This window comes from Actinia tenebrosa, unplaced genomic scaffold (genome assembly GCF_029948245.1).
Source record: "Actinia tenebrosa isolate PJP-AT-01 unplaced genomic scaffold, QUT_ActTen_1.0 PGA_scaffold4__44_contigs__length_22323623, whole genome shotgun sequence".
NCBI classification, from domain to species: domain Eukaryota; kingdom Metazoa; phylum Cnidaria; class Anthozoa; order Actiniaria; family Actiniidae; genus Actinia; species Actinia tenebrosa.
The window spans coordinates 21,491,123-21,510,003 of NW_028292581.1; the positions used below are offsets into that span (position 1 = coordinate 21,491,123).

General features: G+C 35.9%; 1 protein-coding gene across 2 annotated transcripts in view; it reads right to left on the reverse strand.

Moving 5' to 3' along the window:
* LOC116303250 (protein kinase C iota type) overlaps positions 1-18,881 on the reverse strand; it is a 34,321-nt gene that overhangs the window by 8,221 nt on the left and 7,219 nt on the right. Inside the window, exons 1-11 of one of the 2 annotated variants that reach the window (XM_089037127.1) lie at positions 17,007-17,417; positions 12,500-12,585; positions 11,915-11,965; positions 11,302-11,388; positions 9,304-9,391; positions 3,471-3,637; positions 2,504-2,575; positions 1,822-1,919; positions 1,051-1,137; positions 704-753; positions 237-322 (exon numbers count right to left, since the gene is read on the reverse strand). In XM_089037127.1, the coding sequence (XP_088893253.1) occupies positions 237-322; positions 704-753; positions 1,051-1,137; positions 1,822-1,919; positions 2,504-2,575; positions 3,471-3,637; positions 9,304-9,391; positions 11,302-11,388; positions 11,915-11,965; positions 12,500-12,585; positions 17,007-17,265 (1,131 nt within the window). In that variant the 5' untranslated portion in view covers positions 17,266-17,417. Of the gene's footprint in view, positions 1-236; positions 323-703; positions 754-1,050; positions 1,138-1,821; positions 1,920-2,503; positions 2,576-3,470; positions 3,638-9,303; positions 9,392-11,301; positions 11,389-11,914; positions 11,966-12,499; positions 12,586-17,006; positions 17,418-18,881 lie in introns of those variants that run through there. The other variant, XM_089037124.1, reaches the window with a different exon arrangement.

Below are 18,881 nucleotides of genomic sequence, written 5' to 3' on the forward strand. Positions count from 1 at the left end.
AAGTTGATCCGCGCTAATGATGTTACTTGTGGTGTTGATGAAAGTAAATTACACGTTATTGATACAGCTATTGGCACAAATGAATGTACATTTTCTGTTAATGAACAGCAAAAGGTGTACTGTAAAAGGTATAATGGCGCACGGCACGGTCAAGCTACGGAATAGTCACTTTACAGTTCCCTGCGCCATAGCAAGAATAGCGTACCACTTGGCCAATCATCAACCCCCAGACGTACCTTGCACATTCCATAGTCTGTAATCTTGATGTGTCCATCACTGTCTAGTAGAACGTTATCTAGCTTCAAGTCTCGATATATGATACCTGTACGATACAGAGAAGACGGTAAGGGACCTTACACCAATAGCAAGATCCTTCGAGAAGCATGCGATGTCATGGCACTGTCTCTCATCGCTCAGTAGTTCAACTGAAGCTGTGCGTTCCGGCGATTCTCGACTGAACCGCACATGTCAGTTGAGTTTGTTTAATGTGTTATCTCCTATGCTACGAGGGTTTTCTCCGGGTTCTCCTGTTTTCCTCCCTCCACAATAATCAACATGACAGTTAAGTGTTGTGTGTTGTAAATAGTGAACGTAGCGCGGTAGTGCGCCTGGAGCGAACCTCACGTAGCCTTACTCACTGGTCGTAAAATAATTTTCTATATAAGTTTTTGCTTGCTATTGCTATGTATACACTGATACCTACCTTTTTCATGCAGAAAATTCAAAGCGCAGCATATCTCTGCGGCATAAAACCTGAAACACGGAATAAAGTCACTCTTAAGTAGTAGACTTCGACAGGGTCCCGAGTACTGACCACACAGACCCCTGGTTACGCCCCTTTTTAATGATAAATCGCATAAAGTGTATAACTCATAAAATGTATAAATGCCAGACATGGAGCTAATCAAATGTACCCCGTCGTTCACAATGCGATATAACTTTAGTGCTTATGGAAACAAAAATTAATATAACTTTAATATCTGAGGTAAGGAGTGAATAAAGCATCATTTATCGTGTAAAAATATTATTTGGCAAATCGTAAGATCGTACCTGGCGTGATCTTCGGGAAGTCTTCTTTGTCGTTGCATATGATACATTAGATCACCACCGCTTACATACTCGATCACAAAGAACAATCTACAGTAACAAATATCTTATATCAGTGCATGGTGCAGCACAGAACTCTGGAATAAATGATCTAATTTTGCGCCGATTAGGAAAACCTCTCTAAATTAGTTTTTGTCTGTTTCGTCGTTAGTTTTAGACTGCGAAAAATGCACGGCACGAACACGGTCGTGACAGCGGCAAGCGGGATACGCCAGAATAATCACATTGCTCAAGAATTTACTCTCCATCCCATCAAATACTCGGAACACGGCATAAACACAGTCAAGATCACGGCACTGTCAGACCAATCACATCTGTGAAGCATGGTTGGCGTAACGGTGAGTGCTCGCCCCTCAGCAATGCGACCCGGGTTCCAGTCCCTACGAGCTCGGTGTAGTATGTGAGTAGAGTTGTTTGTTGGTTCTCTCCTGTGCTTCGAGGGTTTTCCGGGTTCTCCGGTTTTCCTCCCTCCGCAAAAACCAACTTCTAAATTCCAATTCGATCTTGGGCTTTCACCAAGAATGGGTATGAGGGTTCGGTTCATGATTGTCCCACTCTGTGATTACAGAGAAAACTGATAGATTGCGCGAGAAAAGATCAGCAATTACATTCTAGAAAACATCACGGTCACGGCCTGCTTACGGCAATGAGTTTTCACAGTCATGCGAAAACTGCTATAACACAGACGTTACATACAGAGTTGCCAGTACTTACCTACTAGCTGTCTGGAAACATGAATGTAATCCTACGAGAAACGGGTGATTTGTTGCCTGCTCGAACACGTGCTTTTCTGTTTGGACCCAATCAATATCCTGAGTTGGGAAAAAAATGAAGCCAAACAAACATAAGCATTTACTATATATTACTAGTTGAGTAACAAACATATGGTACAGGGACGCCATGTAACCCAGTGAACAAAACCTGGTGTGGATAGAGATATAGTTTGGGTCTACTAAGAATATATTACTAGTTGAGTAACAAACATATGGTACAGGAAAGCCATGTAACCCTGGGAACAAAACCTGGTGTGGATAGAGATATAGTCAGAGTCTACTAATGATATATTACTAGTTGAGTAACAAACATATGGTACAGGGACGCCACATAACCCTGGGAAGAAAACCTGGTGTGGATAGAGATATAGTCAGGGTCTACTAAGGATGTGTTAGTTTCATGATTATCTCAATTCTACCACTATTATCATCTATCATAACAACTATCATCACCGCTACAACAACCATCACCACCACCATCATCTTCAACACAATCATCATCACCACTACAACAACCATCATCACTACCACCATCTTCAACACAGCCATCATCGCCACTACAACAGCAATCATCACCAACAAAACCCCTGTTTCCTACCACTAACTATGTACAGCATTCTTACCTCATCGTCGTCCACCAATTCTTTCTTTACAACTTTCATAGCGTACATTCGTTTAGTTTTCTTGAATTCGACCTTTAAAAATAGAACAAACAGTTGTCAAAACAACCAACTTTTCTTGAATGGGGAGCATGAAGTCCGTTAAGAATCTTGCCGGCAGCAAGTGCTTCCACTTTGAATGTTACTGCTACTGTCCATGATAATGCTCCAATCAGTGTTCTTTGGTGTTACTAACGTTATTGTTGTTGTCAATTCTCTTATTTATTTATATTTAGTGCTGTTTTTAATGTTTTTTCATGTTGACTTTTGTTTTTCCGTTGTTCTTAGCGACCTTAAGAATTGCAAAATCCAAGAGGGCGACGTCAACCGGAAGTGTAAATAACTCCTCTTTGGGGTTTTGTGCCTTCAAAGCTGTCTTCTCTGTGCATGAGTTGACTTTACTGGCAACGTTTTGAATAAAATCTCCAATGAACAGAACCCCAAAGAGAAATTATTTACACTTCCGGTTGACGTAGCCGTCGTAGATTTTACAAATGTTAATGTCCCTTTTGTTGCTGATTTGTTCAACTGTTAATTGTTGCTGTAATTGTTTTCCGCAGTTTGTCATCGTTGTTGCTGCTGTTTCTGTTGATGAAGTTGCTACTACTACTGTGATGACTATTTCTGCGGATGTTGTTGCTTCCAATGCTGATGCTGCTGTTGCTGCTGTTGCTGCTGAGGGCCGGTGGAGCAAGCTCAAATGGGGTTTTAAATGTTCTTCCATACAAAGGTAACGGCGATAACATTTTTCAAAATTTTCCTTAAATACATTTTTTCTACCTGTGGACAACAAAGTGGTAGGGCTATAGGTCCCCCCCCCCCCCCCGCAAGCCCTGCTGTTCCAGTTTCATAGCTGTTTACGGTGCATTCCATAAGTTGTCTAGCCTGTAATATGCACCCTATAATAGAATTGCATCGGTAAATTACTCACCAGCATGACTTTGGCATAGCTTCCTCTCCCAATGACGCGAATAAGATGGAAATCATTAACAGATATGAGTGATCCCGAGCCTTCTTCCGGTTCTCTGGCTTTGGACTGACTACTGTAATCAATGCTTACTAAACCACGTTTACGAGTAGCAGGACTGTCACTGCGTGCTGTACAAACAATAAAATATGTTAACTCTATTATTCCTATTTTCAATTGTCTTTTGAATCCTGTTTTCATTCATTTATTTATTTATTCATTTATTCATTCATTCATTCATTCATCCGTCCATCCATCCATCCGTCCGTCCGTCCGTCCGTCCGTCCGTCCGCCCGCCCGCCCGCCCGCCCGCCCGCCCGCCCGCCCGCCCGCCCGCCCGCCCGCTCGCTCGCTCGCTCGTTTGTTCGTTCGTTCGTTCGTTCGTTCGTTCCGTTCCTCTTTTCTTTCATCCTTTTCCGTCTTCTTTTCATTCTTCGTCTCTGTTTCCTTCATTTCTCTCTCTCTCTCTCTCTCTCTCTCTCTTTAGTTCTTATTGTTTCATTTGAGTACTACATAATCTAAATATTAATTACACTACAGCAAAGCCGATTTTTATGTCAAGTGGTGCACGCATTACGACTCTGTTTTCAGCAATCATTCCGTTTTTCAAAAGAAAAAAAACCTAAACAATTTGGGCGGTGATGATTCAAGTTGGCCAAACAGTAAATGCGTGCTGTGTTTTTTCGCTTCAATTTTAATAGCAACAACACTGAATCAGTAAAATGACTAGGTTTGCGCACACAATATTTCCTTTACGTTCACAATTTTAGCACCTACTGTAAACAAAACAGCAAATACTCCATTACATTAGGCCCTAGATGATTAGTGTTTACGTAGCATTATTTGCGCACTACTTGTTCTTTTTTCCATCAGTGTCCTCATACGTTCAATCAGATGTTTTGTACTCGTTAAGTTGATTTTCACAACACTAAAATAGCAAATAATCCAGTACATTAGGCCCTAGATGATTGGTGTTTACGTAGCATTATTTGCGCACTACATGTTCTTTTTCCATCAGTGTTCTTATACGTTCAATCAGATGTTTTATACTCGTTAAGTTGACTTTCATAACAAAATAGCAAATAATCCATTACATTAGTCGGCATGTTGACTGTTGTCCTGCTATTGTTGCGCGCCACCCGCTTACTTTCACTTCCCCGACCATTGATTTGCACAACTAAAATGTTACTTAAGGCGGAAGGTAGCATGGGTGGCATACGCTGCTAACGCATCTTCTTTTACCACTGTGGTTCCAAAGTTTGATTTATTGATTCGAGCTCTGCGGACACTATATGTGGATTAAGTTTGTTTGATGTGCTGTTCTCTCTCTTGCCACGAGGATTTTCTTCGGGTTCTTTCCTCCGTAAAAATCAACATGTGACATGAGACTGTGAGCATAGAACTTTTAAAGTGCATAGAACACTGAATGTAGATGTAGTGTGTGTGAGTGAAAAAGAGTCCCCAGTTAGTGCGAAAGTGCTAGAACGACTAGAAACTTAAATAAAGAGCTTTATTATTATTATTATGGTTCATTTGCACCCCACGTGCTGTCCTCCACTTCCTTGTACGATCATAGAAATAGCTAGATTTGAGTACCGAACTAATGAGGTTTAGTTGCTCGCCATGCATTTCTTTCACTTCCTTCGAACGATCAATTAATGACACTAGAGAAAAAAGTTTTAAGCATGGACACTACGTTTTGGCATTTTGCGAAGTCCAATTTATCAGGCATGTTTGAAAGTCAAATTCACATACATTTTTACTAATTTGCATACGGATTCAGAGCATGCGCAGACCATTTTCACTCGTGTCTCAATTAATAGCATTCATCAAGGAAGTCATCGTTCAAAGTTGACATTATGAAGTACGTAAACGACTCGCATCAAACCAAAATAGTGTTGTATGATTACACCTATAGGAGCTAATGATCTCTACATGATGTAGCTAACATTCGCGCGCGCCATCAATCAATCGGCACACATCAAAGAACTTATGAATAAAGTAAACTATGCTCAACGAGGTAGACATCATAACAACGATAACATCAAATACAATTTAATAGCTAGACCGCAAGAAGCGTAAATCGTATACATGTACACTCAATTGCAAAATCATTTCCGGGTCTAAAGCTTGTAACATAGAAGCCGATGTAGTGATTAGACGGCGCATGCGCGGTTTGGTTTTGGGAGAAGATCGTATATCAAACCGTGTTGAATGTACGAGTCTTGGTTGTATAATCCGTCGGAAATTAAAGCGCTGGTTTAAGTTATTTATTACCTGAGACCGAAAATTGTTCTGGAAAATGACATAGTTTTCCTCTGATGTATTCATATTCGTATACACAGTCGATATGAAACCGGCATGTGTTAAAAGCCTCCATCCTCTCTGTCGGTGCAACAATTTATGAGAATTCCACAAGCTGTATCCCTAGATACCTATGATTAACGTACCATTGACATACTATGTACTATTTCGGTCTAAGCTCCTATGTTCTATGCTTTTGAACCCGAAAATGATTTGGGGCTAGTGTATTCAAAAAAACACAACAACAACAGCTGCTCGTCAGATCAGATAGGTTCGGATATCCAACTCGTTTGTATCTTTATTATCTACAAAACCTGTCTATAACGGACCTGTATATAGCGATCACTCGGCAATATCCCAAGGTTGACCGTTATAGACAGGTTTGACTGTACACTTAATAATTCAGTCGATATCCAAGCACTTTGTTATTAGCTGTTTCATCTTGGGAAGTTAGTTCTTCCTGTCGAGAAAACTCGAAAATACTTGAAGAGTAAAAAGAAAGTAAAGGAAATAGTGTCAAAGTTTTGTGCGGCGGAACCAACGCGATCAATTAATAGCATGTTTTCAAAAAATGTAAAAAAATGTACGAAAATATGACAAATATAATGAATGTGAAGGAGACGGGCGCACCCTCTTCCTACTTGTCAATACGCTGTCGGTGTTCTTTGCGATAATAACTTCTCAAGACAAAATACGGAACCGCTTAATGTGTAATATTCAGATGGACATTTTGTCTGCGCTTTGGTGGGGAATTAAGCAATGACTCATGTGTTTATCTGTACACGAATCTCAAGATATAATTTGTGGTAGATTTAAACGTTTAGTAAGAGAAGCCGAGAGAAGCTTCGTTCATTTTGTGAGGATGGAAAAATTAAGTAATAATAATAATAAAAAAAAAAACCAGAAATAAGAACCTCCGTTTAGGTAAATGCAGAAGCCAATATTAATTAATGATACAATAACTCGTTTTGAACGAAAGAAAATTCTAAGAAATCCAAAGAATATTCAAAGTTCGTTCAATTTAAATAAAACCGGAGTCAAGAATTTTCTAAAGTGAATCATTTTTTCATTAAAGAGTTACGAATTCCTTTCCCTATTTGAAAGAAAAAATTAAAATCGCATTGAATAAATTGGTAAGATGGTTCAGAAAGCTGTAGTTGCGTATTATTTACGGGAAAAAATATCGACTAATTAAGCCAAAAAATATTGAAAGCAAAATAAGTAGATAAATCCCAAACAGTTGACGTACACGCGGGGAAATACATTAGTTTTATCACAAACCAACAATTTGTTTTGTACGCCTGGTTCATTATAATAATGGCTTGTTGAGATCGACGTCACAGGAACTAGTACCATTGTTGTTTTGCTTAGGGTAGCCCAATGTAGTACTCTAGACTGATTCCATACGTCGGTGTTTTTGCTCTTTTGTCCATTCTGGATACCACCCACGAAGGAGCGAAAACTACGTCTTATGGAATCAGTCTATGCAGTCTTCCTTTTTTGGGGGCAAAACAGACTCACTTAATTTTCACAACTGCTAATGTTTTCCCGCTTTTACGCCCTTGTGATTAAAATAGAGAGACTTAAGTAAAGCAAGACAAGCTCCCGATGCATACGATCTCATAAGTGATTATAAATAGAGTCCCATGAGACTGCCAGTCTAGGGATGATGAAGATACAGGTGCTTGATGCATACGATCTCCTAAGTGACTATAAATAGAGTCCCATGAGACTGCCAGTCTAGGGATGATGAAGATCTCAGTAGACTTCATCACCTTGGGCGTTATGTTTTCCCATTCAAAACATGTTATTTTCTAGAGTATTTTTTCTTTGTTTAACGTTTGCGCACTAGAAGACAAAGCAATATGGATACAAGTCAAACAAAGAATCCTATTCTCAAGAGAATGACACGTGATCTGAAATGCAAAAATATTACGCCCAAGGTAAAGAGTCTGTTGAAAGACAAACGTCACAATCCATATTTTTAAGCCAGAGTTAACCATCATTTTTACAATTTCTATAAGCTACTAGATATTGCACACAGCATTTTTTGAACTTTTGGTTTCACTTTATATGTGAGGGAAGAAATAATACTCAAGGGATTGATATGGTCTGGTAAAACCCTACGCCTTAGATTAAAGATCTATTCAAGTCAAAATGGCCTAATTGGTTAATCGTTGAGGTGAACTAGCCAATCAACGAATCGTTTAGGTGGTCAACACCTGGAATTAGAGAACTAGCCAATCAACGAATCGTTTAGGTGGTCAATACCTGGAATTAAAGAACTAGCCAATCAATGAATGGTTTAGATGGTCAATACCTGGGATTAGAGAACTAACCAATCAACGAACCGTTTAGTTGGTCAACTAGCTCAAAGGTGCACAAAAGGAGCGTACATTGAAGTGAGGCTATCGGGTCGAGCTGGCGATAAATTTCAAGAAAAACTATGCAAGATATAACTAATTCAAACTGGTTAGAGCTGTGCTCCGGGGTCATACATGGACTGTATAGCGGCTGCCAGAGGCGCCTTCACATGCTTTCAGTTCGACCTCGTTTGAGCTGCGCCACTGCTGTAATATATTGCGGTGGTGATAAGCGATGACAAGTTTTTTTTTGTTTATAAGGACTTCATGATTTTTTAGTATTATTTACAAGTATTTGTTTAAGCATTTGGTAGAGAGAGGAAAAGTGTCAGGAAGACCCTCGTATCACAAGGGAACGTCATTTCCGATGAATCAATCATACGGTATCTGCACGGTCACGGCACAGCCCGTTCATACCGTATTATTTTCTTAGCCATCCCGCATTGCTATCCATTAAGTCTCGGTCATATAGGGTGGCGATGTATCATTTTCCCGCCAATGAACACGCGCACGCGTTTACATCTTTAGAGTTTCTCGCCATATCCACAGGTTCAGTAAAACGTTTTTTTTTTTTGTCTTTTTGTGTTTGGGGGGGGGGGGGGGGGGGGGGGGGGAGGGGGGAGGGGATCCGGCATCGCGCCTCTTCCCCCCTCGCTACCCCACTATGCCTATTAGAATAATTCTAACCATTCGTTATAGTTATATCTTAAGAAGACAGATGGAGACATAATTAAACAGAACATATTTGTCGTTTCGGTAAAACTGCTGTTATTTTAAGACATATTTGCTGGTCGAACATTCTTCACCTGCGGTGTCTAGCTCATCTGATGTATCCAGATATCCTTTCCGATGGCGTTTAAATTTTAACGATAACCGATAACTTAAAATGTCGATTTTATCCTTTTTTAAGCCAAAAATATCCGCATCTTATGGAATTTAAGTGCAATAGTTTGTTTTGCGAGGTCTCGAGGGAGCAATAAGCGCAAACGCATAGGCTAAATGTAGATAACTATTATTTAACAATTTTTCACTGAATGCAAAGTGAATATTGTCTCATAATCGCTGGTCACTCAACCGCGAAACTCTATATTCAAGTCTAAATTAATATTAATATACATAATTAGACTTACTTCTTTTGGGACCGGCGTCGTCTGTGGCAGGAATTTTCGTACCGATTGCACCAATGGGAGGCAAAGATGAATGAATTGCTTGAGATGACTGGGAATTGAAAAACAAATGAGAACTTGGACGTCAATGTGAGGAATTTTTTTTCGTAGTTGCCAACAGGGGATAAAAGTGAATAAATGAATGAACAAGAGGAATGAAATTGAAATACTTTTCTATTTTTCTGTAATAGAAATGGGTCATGAATCAATCAAATGAATGACCAAGTGAATGAGTCAGTTCAGGTTAACACACATTTGAATAAACTATATAAATAAAACGAATGAAAATCTGAATGGGATGAGATATATGTCTGTTCCTAGGGACACAGCTGGGTGGTAAAATGACAATGTGATGAATGAAAGAAAAAGAACAAAATAGAATAAACAAAACCAAGAGAACGAATACAATGTATTCCATCTCCACGCTTCAACAGTAGGTGGTAAAGATAAGTGGAGTGATTGGTAGTAGATAGACATTACGAGAATCAAAAAAATACAACTGAAAAGAAAGAAGACAGATTAGATCGCAAAGAAAAAAATATACCAAAAAATGGTAGTCAAACTTGATTTGATTTTTGAACATAAGGAAATAAACTGAGGATATGGAAGACGTAATAGAGCACAAACCGTTTTTTCATAGCCAAAATTAGAGGCAAAAGTAATTTATTTCTTGATGGTGGATGTAGATGATAAATGCGAAAGATCAAATAGAAACGCAAAGAAAAAATATTCGTCTTTTTATATATAACACAATTGAGAAGCAAACTTGAATTGATTTTGATGGTTGATGAAGATGATGCAAACAAGGAAGACTAACTTAGAATTCAGAAAACGAATTAAATCGCAAAGAAAATTATTCGTTTTTTTCTGATTTAAAATAAACGTGCGGCAAACGTGATTTTTTAAGGTGGATGTAGATGATGCGAACAAGGAAAACAAACTGAGGCGAAATGAGGTTCAAAGGAAAATATTCGTCATTTTATAGATACCACAAATGGGGAGGCAAACTGGAATTGATCGATTATGGATGTTGATGATGCCAATCAAACAAAACAAACAAATGAATCAGACTTATTAAAAAAATGAACGGTCAATATGTGTCGGTGATAGAAAGAGTAGGTGAAACGGTTCATGCTGAGACAAGATGATGGTTTTAAATTAGCTGTGTGTGTACACAAGTTTATTTATGTGTCGGCCTGTAGGTGGTAAAGCTGAACATATTTTTGCGGTGGCTGGAAATAACCTTCACATGATGATTAAAACAAACTAAAAATATATAGTGGGAAGTTGATCACGTATCGAGAGTTTGTGGAGAATAGAAAAAGAAAAAAGAAAAAGAAAAACGAGAAAAAAATCGAATGATTAATTTAAAAAGGAGACGATATAATGAAAAAAAAATTCATAAAGAATAAAGTTTGATTTCTCGGATTTTGTTTTATTTCATTTAATTATTTTTTTATTTATTTTGTAGATTTAAATATTATTTTATGGTTGGTTGAGGTCCATGATTTGTTATCTATATCTGGGTATTTCATATGCTTTTTTAGTATTAGTAGGAAACCAAAGAGATCGTTTCGATTGCGGAAAGGATGAAACACTGAACTAAGATGATCAGCTTTACCGTATATTGTTATAAAAACAACATCTCAAATCAGTGAAAACTTGAATCAATGAATGAAAGGCAAAACAATATGCTTGTGCAAAAAAATTGAAAATAGGATTGAAGAAAAGGAAAAGAAGACCGCAATGAGAATGAGCACACAGGCAAGGAAAGAAAAACGTACAAAACAGTCAAATAAATAAGCAAACAAACAACAGTAGTACTGTTGTTTGTTTGCTTATTTATTTGAAAAGACAGGCAGACAGGCAGACAGGCAGACAGACAGACAGTCAGACAGACAGACAGACAGACAAGAACCCTATGGCCAACGTTTCTAAGTGCGATATTCTTTTCATATTCACCTGCATCTGTTGCTGACCACACTGGATTTTGATGAGCTTGTGACATTTTTTATGTACAACTAACTTGCATTCCACACATTTATAACCCTAAAGAAGAATCGTTATTAGCTCAGAAACACTCCTTTTGTGTCAAGACCAACAATGTAATAATGAATAGGAAATAAATCTTTTTCAGTTTGCAAAATAAATAATTTGCAATTTGCAAACCAGCAATATTGGTATTGCTGGTTTGCAATTCTTTTAAGACAATAAAAAAGACAATAAAAAAAACTACGTGTAATGACAAGGCAGCCATGTTAGTTGATATAACGAAAGCTGGCCCGTCACTAGGACCTTGAAAGGGGGGGGTTCGTTTTTTTACCAATCTTAGTCATGCCATTTCTTTATATTCACATTATTGCATTATTGGTTCTTATTGCATATTCTGTGTAGGGAGAGGTGGGGGGGGGGGGGGTGTCATTCAACCTTCGCACCACTCCTAGCAATGGACCTAAAAAGAGACTTAACCATGCGCTCAATTTAATCAACCCAGAAGATGTTTCAGGGTATCAAACATAACAAAACCATCTTCTGTCACTATAATATATATCATAACTAGCATGAACTAACTCACCGATCGACCAAGACCCCATATTCTATCTGAGCAGAAAGCACATGCTGCCAACTGTAAAAAGAACCACAGCAATGATCAATAAAATAATATGGATTGATAAGATCTGCTACTTTGAAAAACGTCAAGACTGTGACAAACTTTTGTAGGCTACCCCTTTCCTTCCCCCAGATTTTATTCAAGGATACCCTACTGATTGAATAGACGGCACTCTAACTTCTTACGTTGCCTTATCCTGAGTAAGATGTCTCAACAACTTAGCACTGGTAGTTCCAGATTCAATGAAACTGCAGAGGTATTAACCATTTCGAGGTTGAGTAAAAGACTGGGTCAATTTGGGTTTGCAGTTTAGTGAAAATAAAAGCACTAATAAACAGAAATTTGACAAAAATATGCAGATTTTAAACCTGCATGGGCATGAAAACTACCGAGATGCTGTTTTAAAGGAATCTCACTGATAGTTTTCTGAAAGATAAATTTCAATGACAGACAGGCAAACATCAATATTCATTAACAATGGCCATACGTTGCATTACATATTTAGTAAAATAATGATTTTCATTCTATATTTAGTAAGTTATAGCTTACCCGACTGAATCTCTTTGCTACAAAAGAATGTCCATTAACTATGTGAATTTTTCTCCATCGTTTTGCTCCTCGTCGATAGATATTTCCTGGAAAAGATAAAAAATGTTAAAAATCAATGAACACCAAAAAACACATATGGTACAAATTTGATATTTTGAAAAATATAACAGGACTATGATTAGAAGTGAGATATTGAGTATGAAAAAATGGTAAATCACTATTTATTAGATGGCTACAAAAGTTGGCATACTGAGCTTTACATCAGATTTCTGACACAACTCAATATTAAAGTGATTATAAGATTTCCAGACACTAACTCTAAACAGGACTATTGCAAAGACATCAGCATCTATACCTCCAAAGAATCTAATATCTAGATATTAAACATTTGTATAATAACAAATCCCTGAACAATTTACACAAGTATAGTAGAGATATTCATGAATGGTGGAGTATTTAGTAACACTTTTAAACACATTTGAGAGGTGCAAGAACAGTAGCAGGATGCTTTCTAAGGCCCCGTCCACACTACGCCGGATAAATTTGAATCCGAACTTTTATTTATTCGGTTCCACTTCGAAAATTCGTTTTCGGTGAAGAATTGTTCCGGATTCGCCCGGACGAGTGTGGACGGTAGGCCTAACCGAATACATAAAAATTCGGATTCAAATTTATGTGGCATAGTGTGGACGGGGCCTAAATATAACTTTGATATTGCAAATTTTGTTTCAACCTCTTGCCTGAATACTCCCATTTCGAGTTTGCCTTTCCTCTGCCTTAACCTTGAAGGCCAATCGTTTAGTAAAGAATGTATATACAAAGGACAGTACAAGTTGATGAAATTTCCTCAGGTTTTTGTTGAGTGAATAGATAGTATGACACACAACTGAAGATAAAGCTGAGCAAAAGAGAACTTGAAACTGGAGTATTTTGTGCTCAAAATAATGTAGACTATGAAGTCAGTAGTTTGAAATGTGTCAGTAAAAGGTAAGAAAGAATCTCACGGTTATCGCTGTCCTCATACCAGCCAAGGGTCACCTGAATCTTCTGCACTGCCCCACAACATTGCATTGATACAGTGCATCACAGACAGAGGATATTATATATTGTGTGTAAGAAAAACCTCTGTTAATCTTGCTAACACACCACATTCTACTCAGATTGATCAATACTATTAAAAAATAATCATTCTCAGACCAGATAGAGTCCATTTGCCATGCATTTACTGTTGAATGATCTCTTCATATTAAACTGAGAATGAAGTAATCTTTATTTAGGTAAAAAATATATGACTGAAGCATACTTTTAATGATCAAAAAGCAAGTGCTTCACAATCAAAATAAAATTCTTTCAAAAAATCTTCCTAGAAATTCAAATGTACATTTATTTTTCACATTCCTTCCTAATGGATATCATTTTGTGGTATTACTTTTATTAAAAATTGATTAGAATTGGCGTAAAATTTTATTATTATTAAAATTTAGATATTTTCAAGGAAAAACATAGACTGGGATATACTGTTTACTGCTAGTTACAAGTTGGGATAAAGAATTGAAACCAAAACCCTATATAGTATTATGGTAAGCTAGTATTCCACTTGAAGAAGGCCAGGGTCAAGGCTGGTGTACGATATTGCTTAACAGTTAATAAAAATAATATAAAAAATAATAATGATCTTATGTGCTGATCAAGACAACAGTCGCAACAAAGAAATCGTAAAATCATGCAATCAAATAAATTGATCACACCTTTACATATTCTGATCGATGGCAGAGTATTGCCCAATGTTCCTGTTGCATTACTATTGTTTTAATCAGTGTGCGGCAATGAAATCAATGATAAATCTTATTTTATGAACAATATAAAGCAAAACCTTCTAGAATGGTATAAGAGTTATTAGAAAGAAATTTCTCAAAACAAAAATAAATTGCAAAAAATATTATTTTAAGTATAAATTACATTCTGACTGGCTAATTACTGTGCTTATATTAAAGGAACGAGACATACTGGTGCAAAATAATCAAGAAATGTCTCATAAAAGTAATATACTGTAAAATGGCCACTTGTGTGTCTGTACTGTGATATAAAATATGCTGGGAGAGAGAAGTTACTCTGTGCCATAGAGCACGAGGGAGCAATGAGAAGGAATAGCCAAGTGTTTTTCATCCTTATTTTGTGCTCATACATATCTCAAAGAGTCTGGACAGAGCTTGAAATAATAGCTGATCATGATCAGTCACTGCTGTCATGATCTTGAGCCAAATTAGTTTTAGCTTAATCATACCTCATTTCTGGCTAAATCTTACTGGTCAAAGGTCAAAATGACCAGCAAGGGAATGATTCAACCCAACAAGTCCTGGTGTTATTTTAAGCCCTGGAGTCTAGCTCAAAGTATTTATTTTCATATTCTAGAGAGTTTTAGATTGACCTGATTTCTTCCCGCAAACGGCAAACGTGACCACGTTTTCATCATTTTCCTGTATTTTACTTAACCTTTTACAAGCTTTCTCACTACACACAAATATTCTTTTGTTTTTCTACTACTTGGATTCTTTTGCAATTCCTTTTCAGTAACGTAAAATACTTTTTCACTGGTCAACTGACGTTTGACATTTGTCGTAAACATAAATCTAAAACTCACTAATATCACAGTACGGAGACATGAACAAGCATATTTTACTTAGAAACATTTTCTTATCACCAGACTATGTTTGTTCTGATGTAATATAGAGGAAAATAATCCAGGGAATAACATGGAGCAAAGGTCACACCTTAAAGCCACTAAGAAATGGGAGGGTATTATGGTAGACACAAAGGTCAACAATTTATTATAATAAATAAATAAAAAGGTAGCAATGAATAACATGTATTTTTATCACTAAAAGCTTTATTCTAAAATAATTTTAATTTCACATTTTATGAAAAACGAAAACCAAAATTTCAAAATTTAAAGCAAAAAAAATGTAATAGGAAAAGGTTAAATGTTGTAGCAAAACAAAAATATAACTTATTTTCTTGTGATTGCGTTGATACAATGCAAATGTATTCCTCTGAGGACACTTTTATCCTTATTTTTTGTACAAAAAAAAAAAAAAAAAAAAAAATCTCAAATCTAAATAAGATTTGGTCATTTCAAATTTTTTAGTTACTCAATAAATTAAAAAAAATTCCAACCTACAGGCATTTTGTCATACTGAGAGAACATTGTTTCAAGCTTATGAAATATCATATTTTCTACTCATCCATGAATAATATTATTATCAGTCATGTTGTCTATCATCAGTATAATTATTCTAACGCCACAAACCTCATGGAATAAATTACTTAGCAGGAGATTATGTAATACATCAAAACTTATCTGGGAATATCATGTATCTTAAGTTATTTTATGTTCTTAGAGTATAAAAACTTATCCTGTAGCCTGAGGAACGAACATTTAATGAAATAAAGTGGAAAACAAGTGGTTCAACTTGGAGATAAAATTTCTTAAAACATTTAATCTTGTAGACTACTTGAAAAGGAAGTTCATTTACTATGACGTAAGTAAAGCCGTGGGTAATACTAAAAGGAGCTTTATTGATCTGTAAAATAATTAAAGTACTAGAAGATTTTTGGACAGACACCGACTACAATCTTTAATACCAAAGACAGGGAGAGAAACTATATCAAAATTTGGATATTCGTTTACTAAAGTTATGTTAAATGTATACGTATTTGCTAAAAATAAATAAAAAAGGATGAGTGTAATACAACTGTATTCTATGTACAGTTTGATCAAAAGCTTCTGCAAGAGACAGTGAATTGATCAAATGCAAATAATGACATGATAGTACTTGATCAATGAATGAATTTAATGTCAAGAAAAAAACAAGAAAGAAATAGAAATATAAGAAAATAAGTAGTTAACATGTGCCTAGTAGATTGATCTCATTTACCAACTAAAAAGTCTATGAGTCAACTAAGAAATATAAAAAAAGCCCTTAGCTAAAGGAAACCAAGATGAATATTTGAAAGTCAGCAATTTGCCTATCAATAACTTGGAAATAAAATTGCCTGTAAGAAATAAAGTTAATAAATACCATCTGTAGGAAATGTCTTGACATGAATAATAGTATCTAAAATGAAGTAGTGACTGAAGAAGGATATTAAAGCAAAACAATGTACACTGTATAACATGGTACTACTAGAGTATCCTTGAGCTAGAAAGGTTATTTTTGGGAGTTTTAGCAGGGTATTTTATGGCGTTGTATTTACACTTTAAAAGTCACAATAAAACCAAAAAGAAACTGTGACAAATTATTGAGCACTGTGTAAAAAAAGCTGGCCTTTTTTCTAGAAAATTAGAATTTTTTAAAATAATTGTCTCATGAGTATTTTATATTATGCAGACAAAATCATGAAATATATAATACTGAAGGATATTCAAAATTTTTTAAATGGAGCAAATTTTAGTGAATTTGAAATTAAAATGATGTGTTAAAGTAAAGTATACTAAATTAAACTGTACCAAAGTAACTTGAGATCTCAAAGATTGGAAAATCCTCTCCCAAAGCAACAGATCGTGGACGCTTCTGGTTTTTGCTCGGTGATTCTTCTTTTGGCACAAATGAGAAACTCCAAGACAAACTACCTTTTGCTCTTCTTACAGATCTTAAAAACCGTTGCGAGGCTTGCCGTAAGAAATTAAACTCATTATTTTCTTTGTTGCCTTCATCACCAAGCTGTGAAGGAATGGAAAAGCTCCTGGAAAATCTCTTGAAATTCATGGTGAATTCCACCAGAAGCCAAATTTCATGCTCTTTCTTTTAAAGAGAGATTGGTTTGAAGGAGAACCAGAGGCTGATCCCTTAACATGATTAAAACCAGATGAAGAATGACTTTACATTTTACAGCAGACACTATAGGCAGTGTGCGAGAGGGTTTACTGAGAAGCTAATATGCTTATAGCAGGTGGCAATTGGGGAATTGCTTAATTCATAATTTATTTATACAAATTCCTCTCATGTTTTGGGTTCTATATATAAATATCTCTGCTGGTACATGACACAGAATTTTGAGTTAGAGGCAACTGGAATTTTAATCAGTTATAAACATGATCAGCTTATTAGAATCCAGACCTCATAATGAATTTTTTGCCAATCGTTTCATCCAAAAACCACTAAGACTAGATCCTAGACTAGCATCAAGCTTAGAACTGAATCCTTAAGATAGAAAACCCATTAAAAACTTTCACTAGCATTATCAATTGGCTAACCACTGCTTCAAAGACATAAAATTATGGAAGGCCCAGTAAGACTTTGTTTATAAATAATAGGAAGAAATATTCTCTGATGGTCTGGCCTTGTAGACAATACAATAATTAAGAGAGCACTCTCTCTGAGGTATAAATCCTTTAGAAATCAAGCTGAAGAAACACAAGCTATTTTAAATTAACCGGTAATGGTAATGAGTAGATCCATGCATAATTAATATGTACTCACAGCAGGAAAACTAAGGAATGGAATTATGCTAATTATACAAGACACTTATAATATTGTATAAATATATGACCCAATGTTTTGTTCAAGGTAAATTAGCTTTCAAAATCTTGTTTTGGACTGCCATTAATGGATGTGTAAACAATGAATTTTTTAACATAACAAAATAAGATTTTTCTCTATTGTTTTGTTATTTGTACAAGATATTAGAAGTAAGATGTTGGTAAACATGTATAGTCAACAAGTTCATGTATAATCCATTTAACAATTATTAGAAAACAAGTGTAAAGGATTAAAAAGGCTTGTTAACAACACCTCCAGGTTTAAAAAGTTGTATGAGTCCTATTTTCATTTTTTCTTTTTTCTTTTCTTTTTTTTTTTTTTTTTTGAATTCGAGACAAGAGAAAAAGATCACAATACATAACAAATATGCACCTGCAAAAATCATTTCAAAAGATCTTAATTAACAAGTGTGTAAACTAAGTTAATAATTTGTTTAAAACAATTTATGAGTTTATAAAATCTAAAAACTAAAACTTGATTTTTTGAATTAAAGAAATACAGTAAAGGTACTAAAAACATGTACATTTAACTTGTTTTCAATATCTTGGCCTTAAAGAGTCTAATCGAGTCAGTTGTTTAAAGATTTCATGACATTGTATAATGTAAAGGATCGTGTAATCTTTACTTGATGTGTAAAAACCATTTCATTTTTGTATACTGTTAAATAATAAATAAATAAGAGTTGCTTCATGGGGGTAGCACTTGATATCCAGTGGCTAAGAGCAGCTAACAGCGGCCCTTATTCCATGATCAAATTGGAATTTAAAAGTGGATTTTTGTGGAGGGATCAAAACGATTATAAATTTATCGAATGAATTGCATTTTTAAGAAAAAGAGAAATA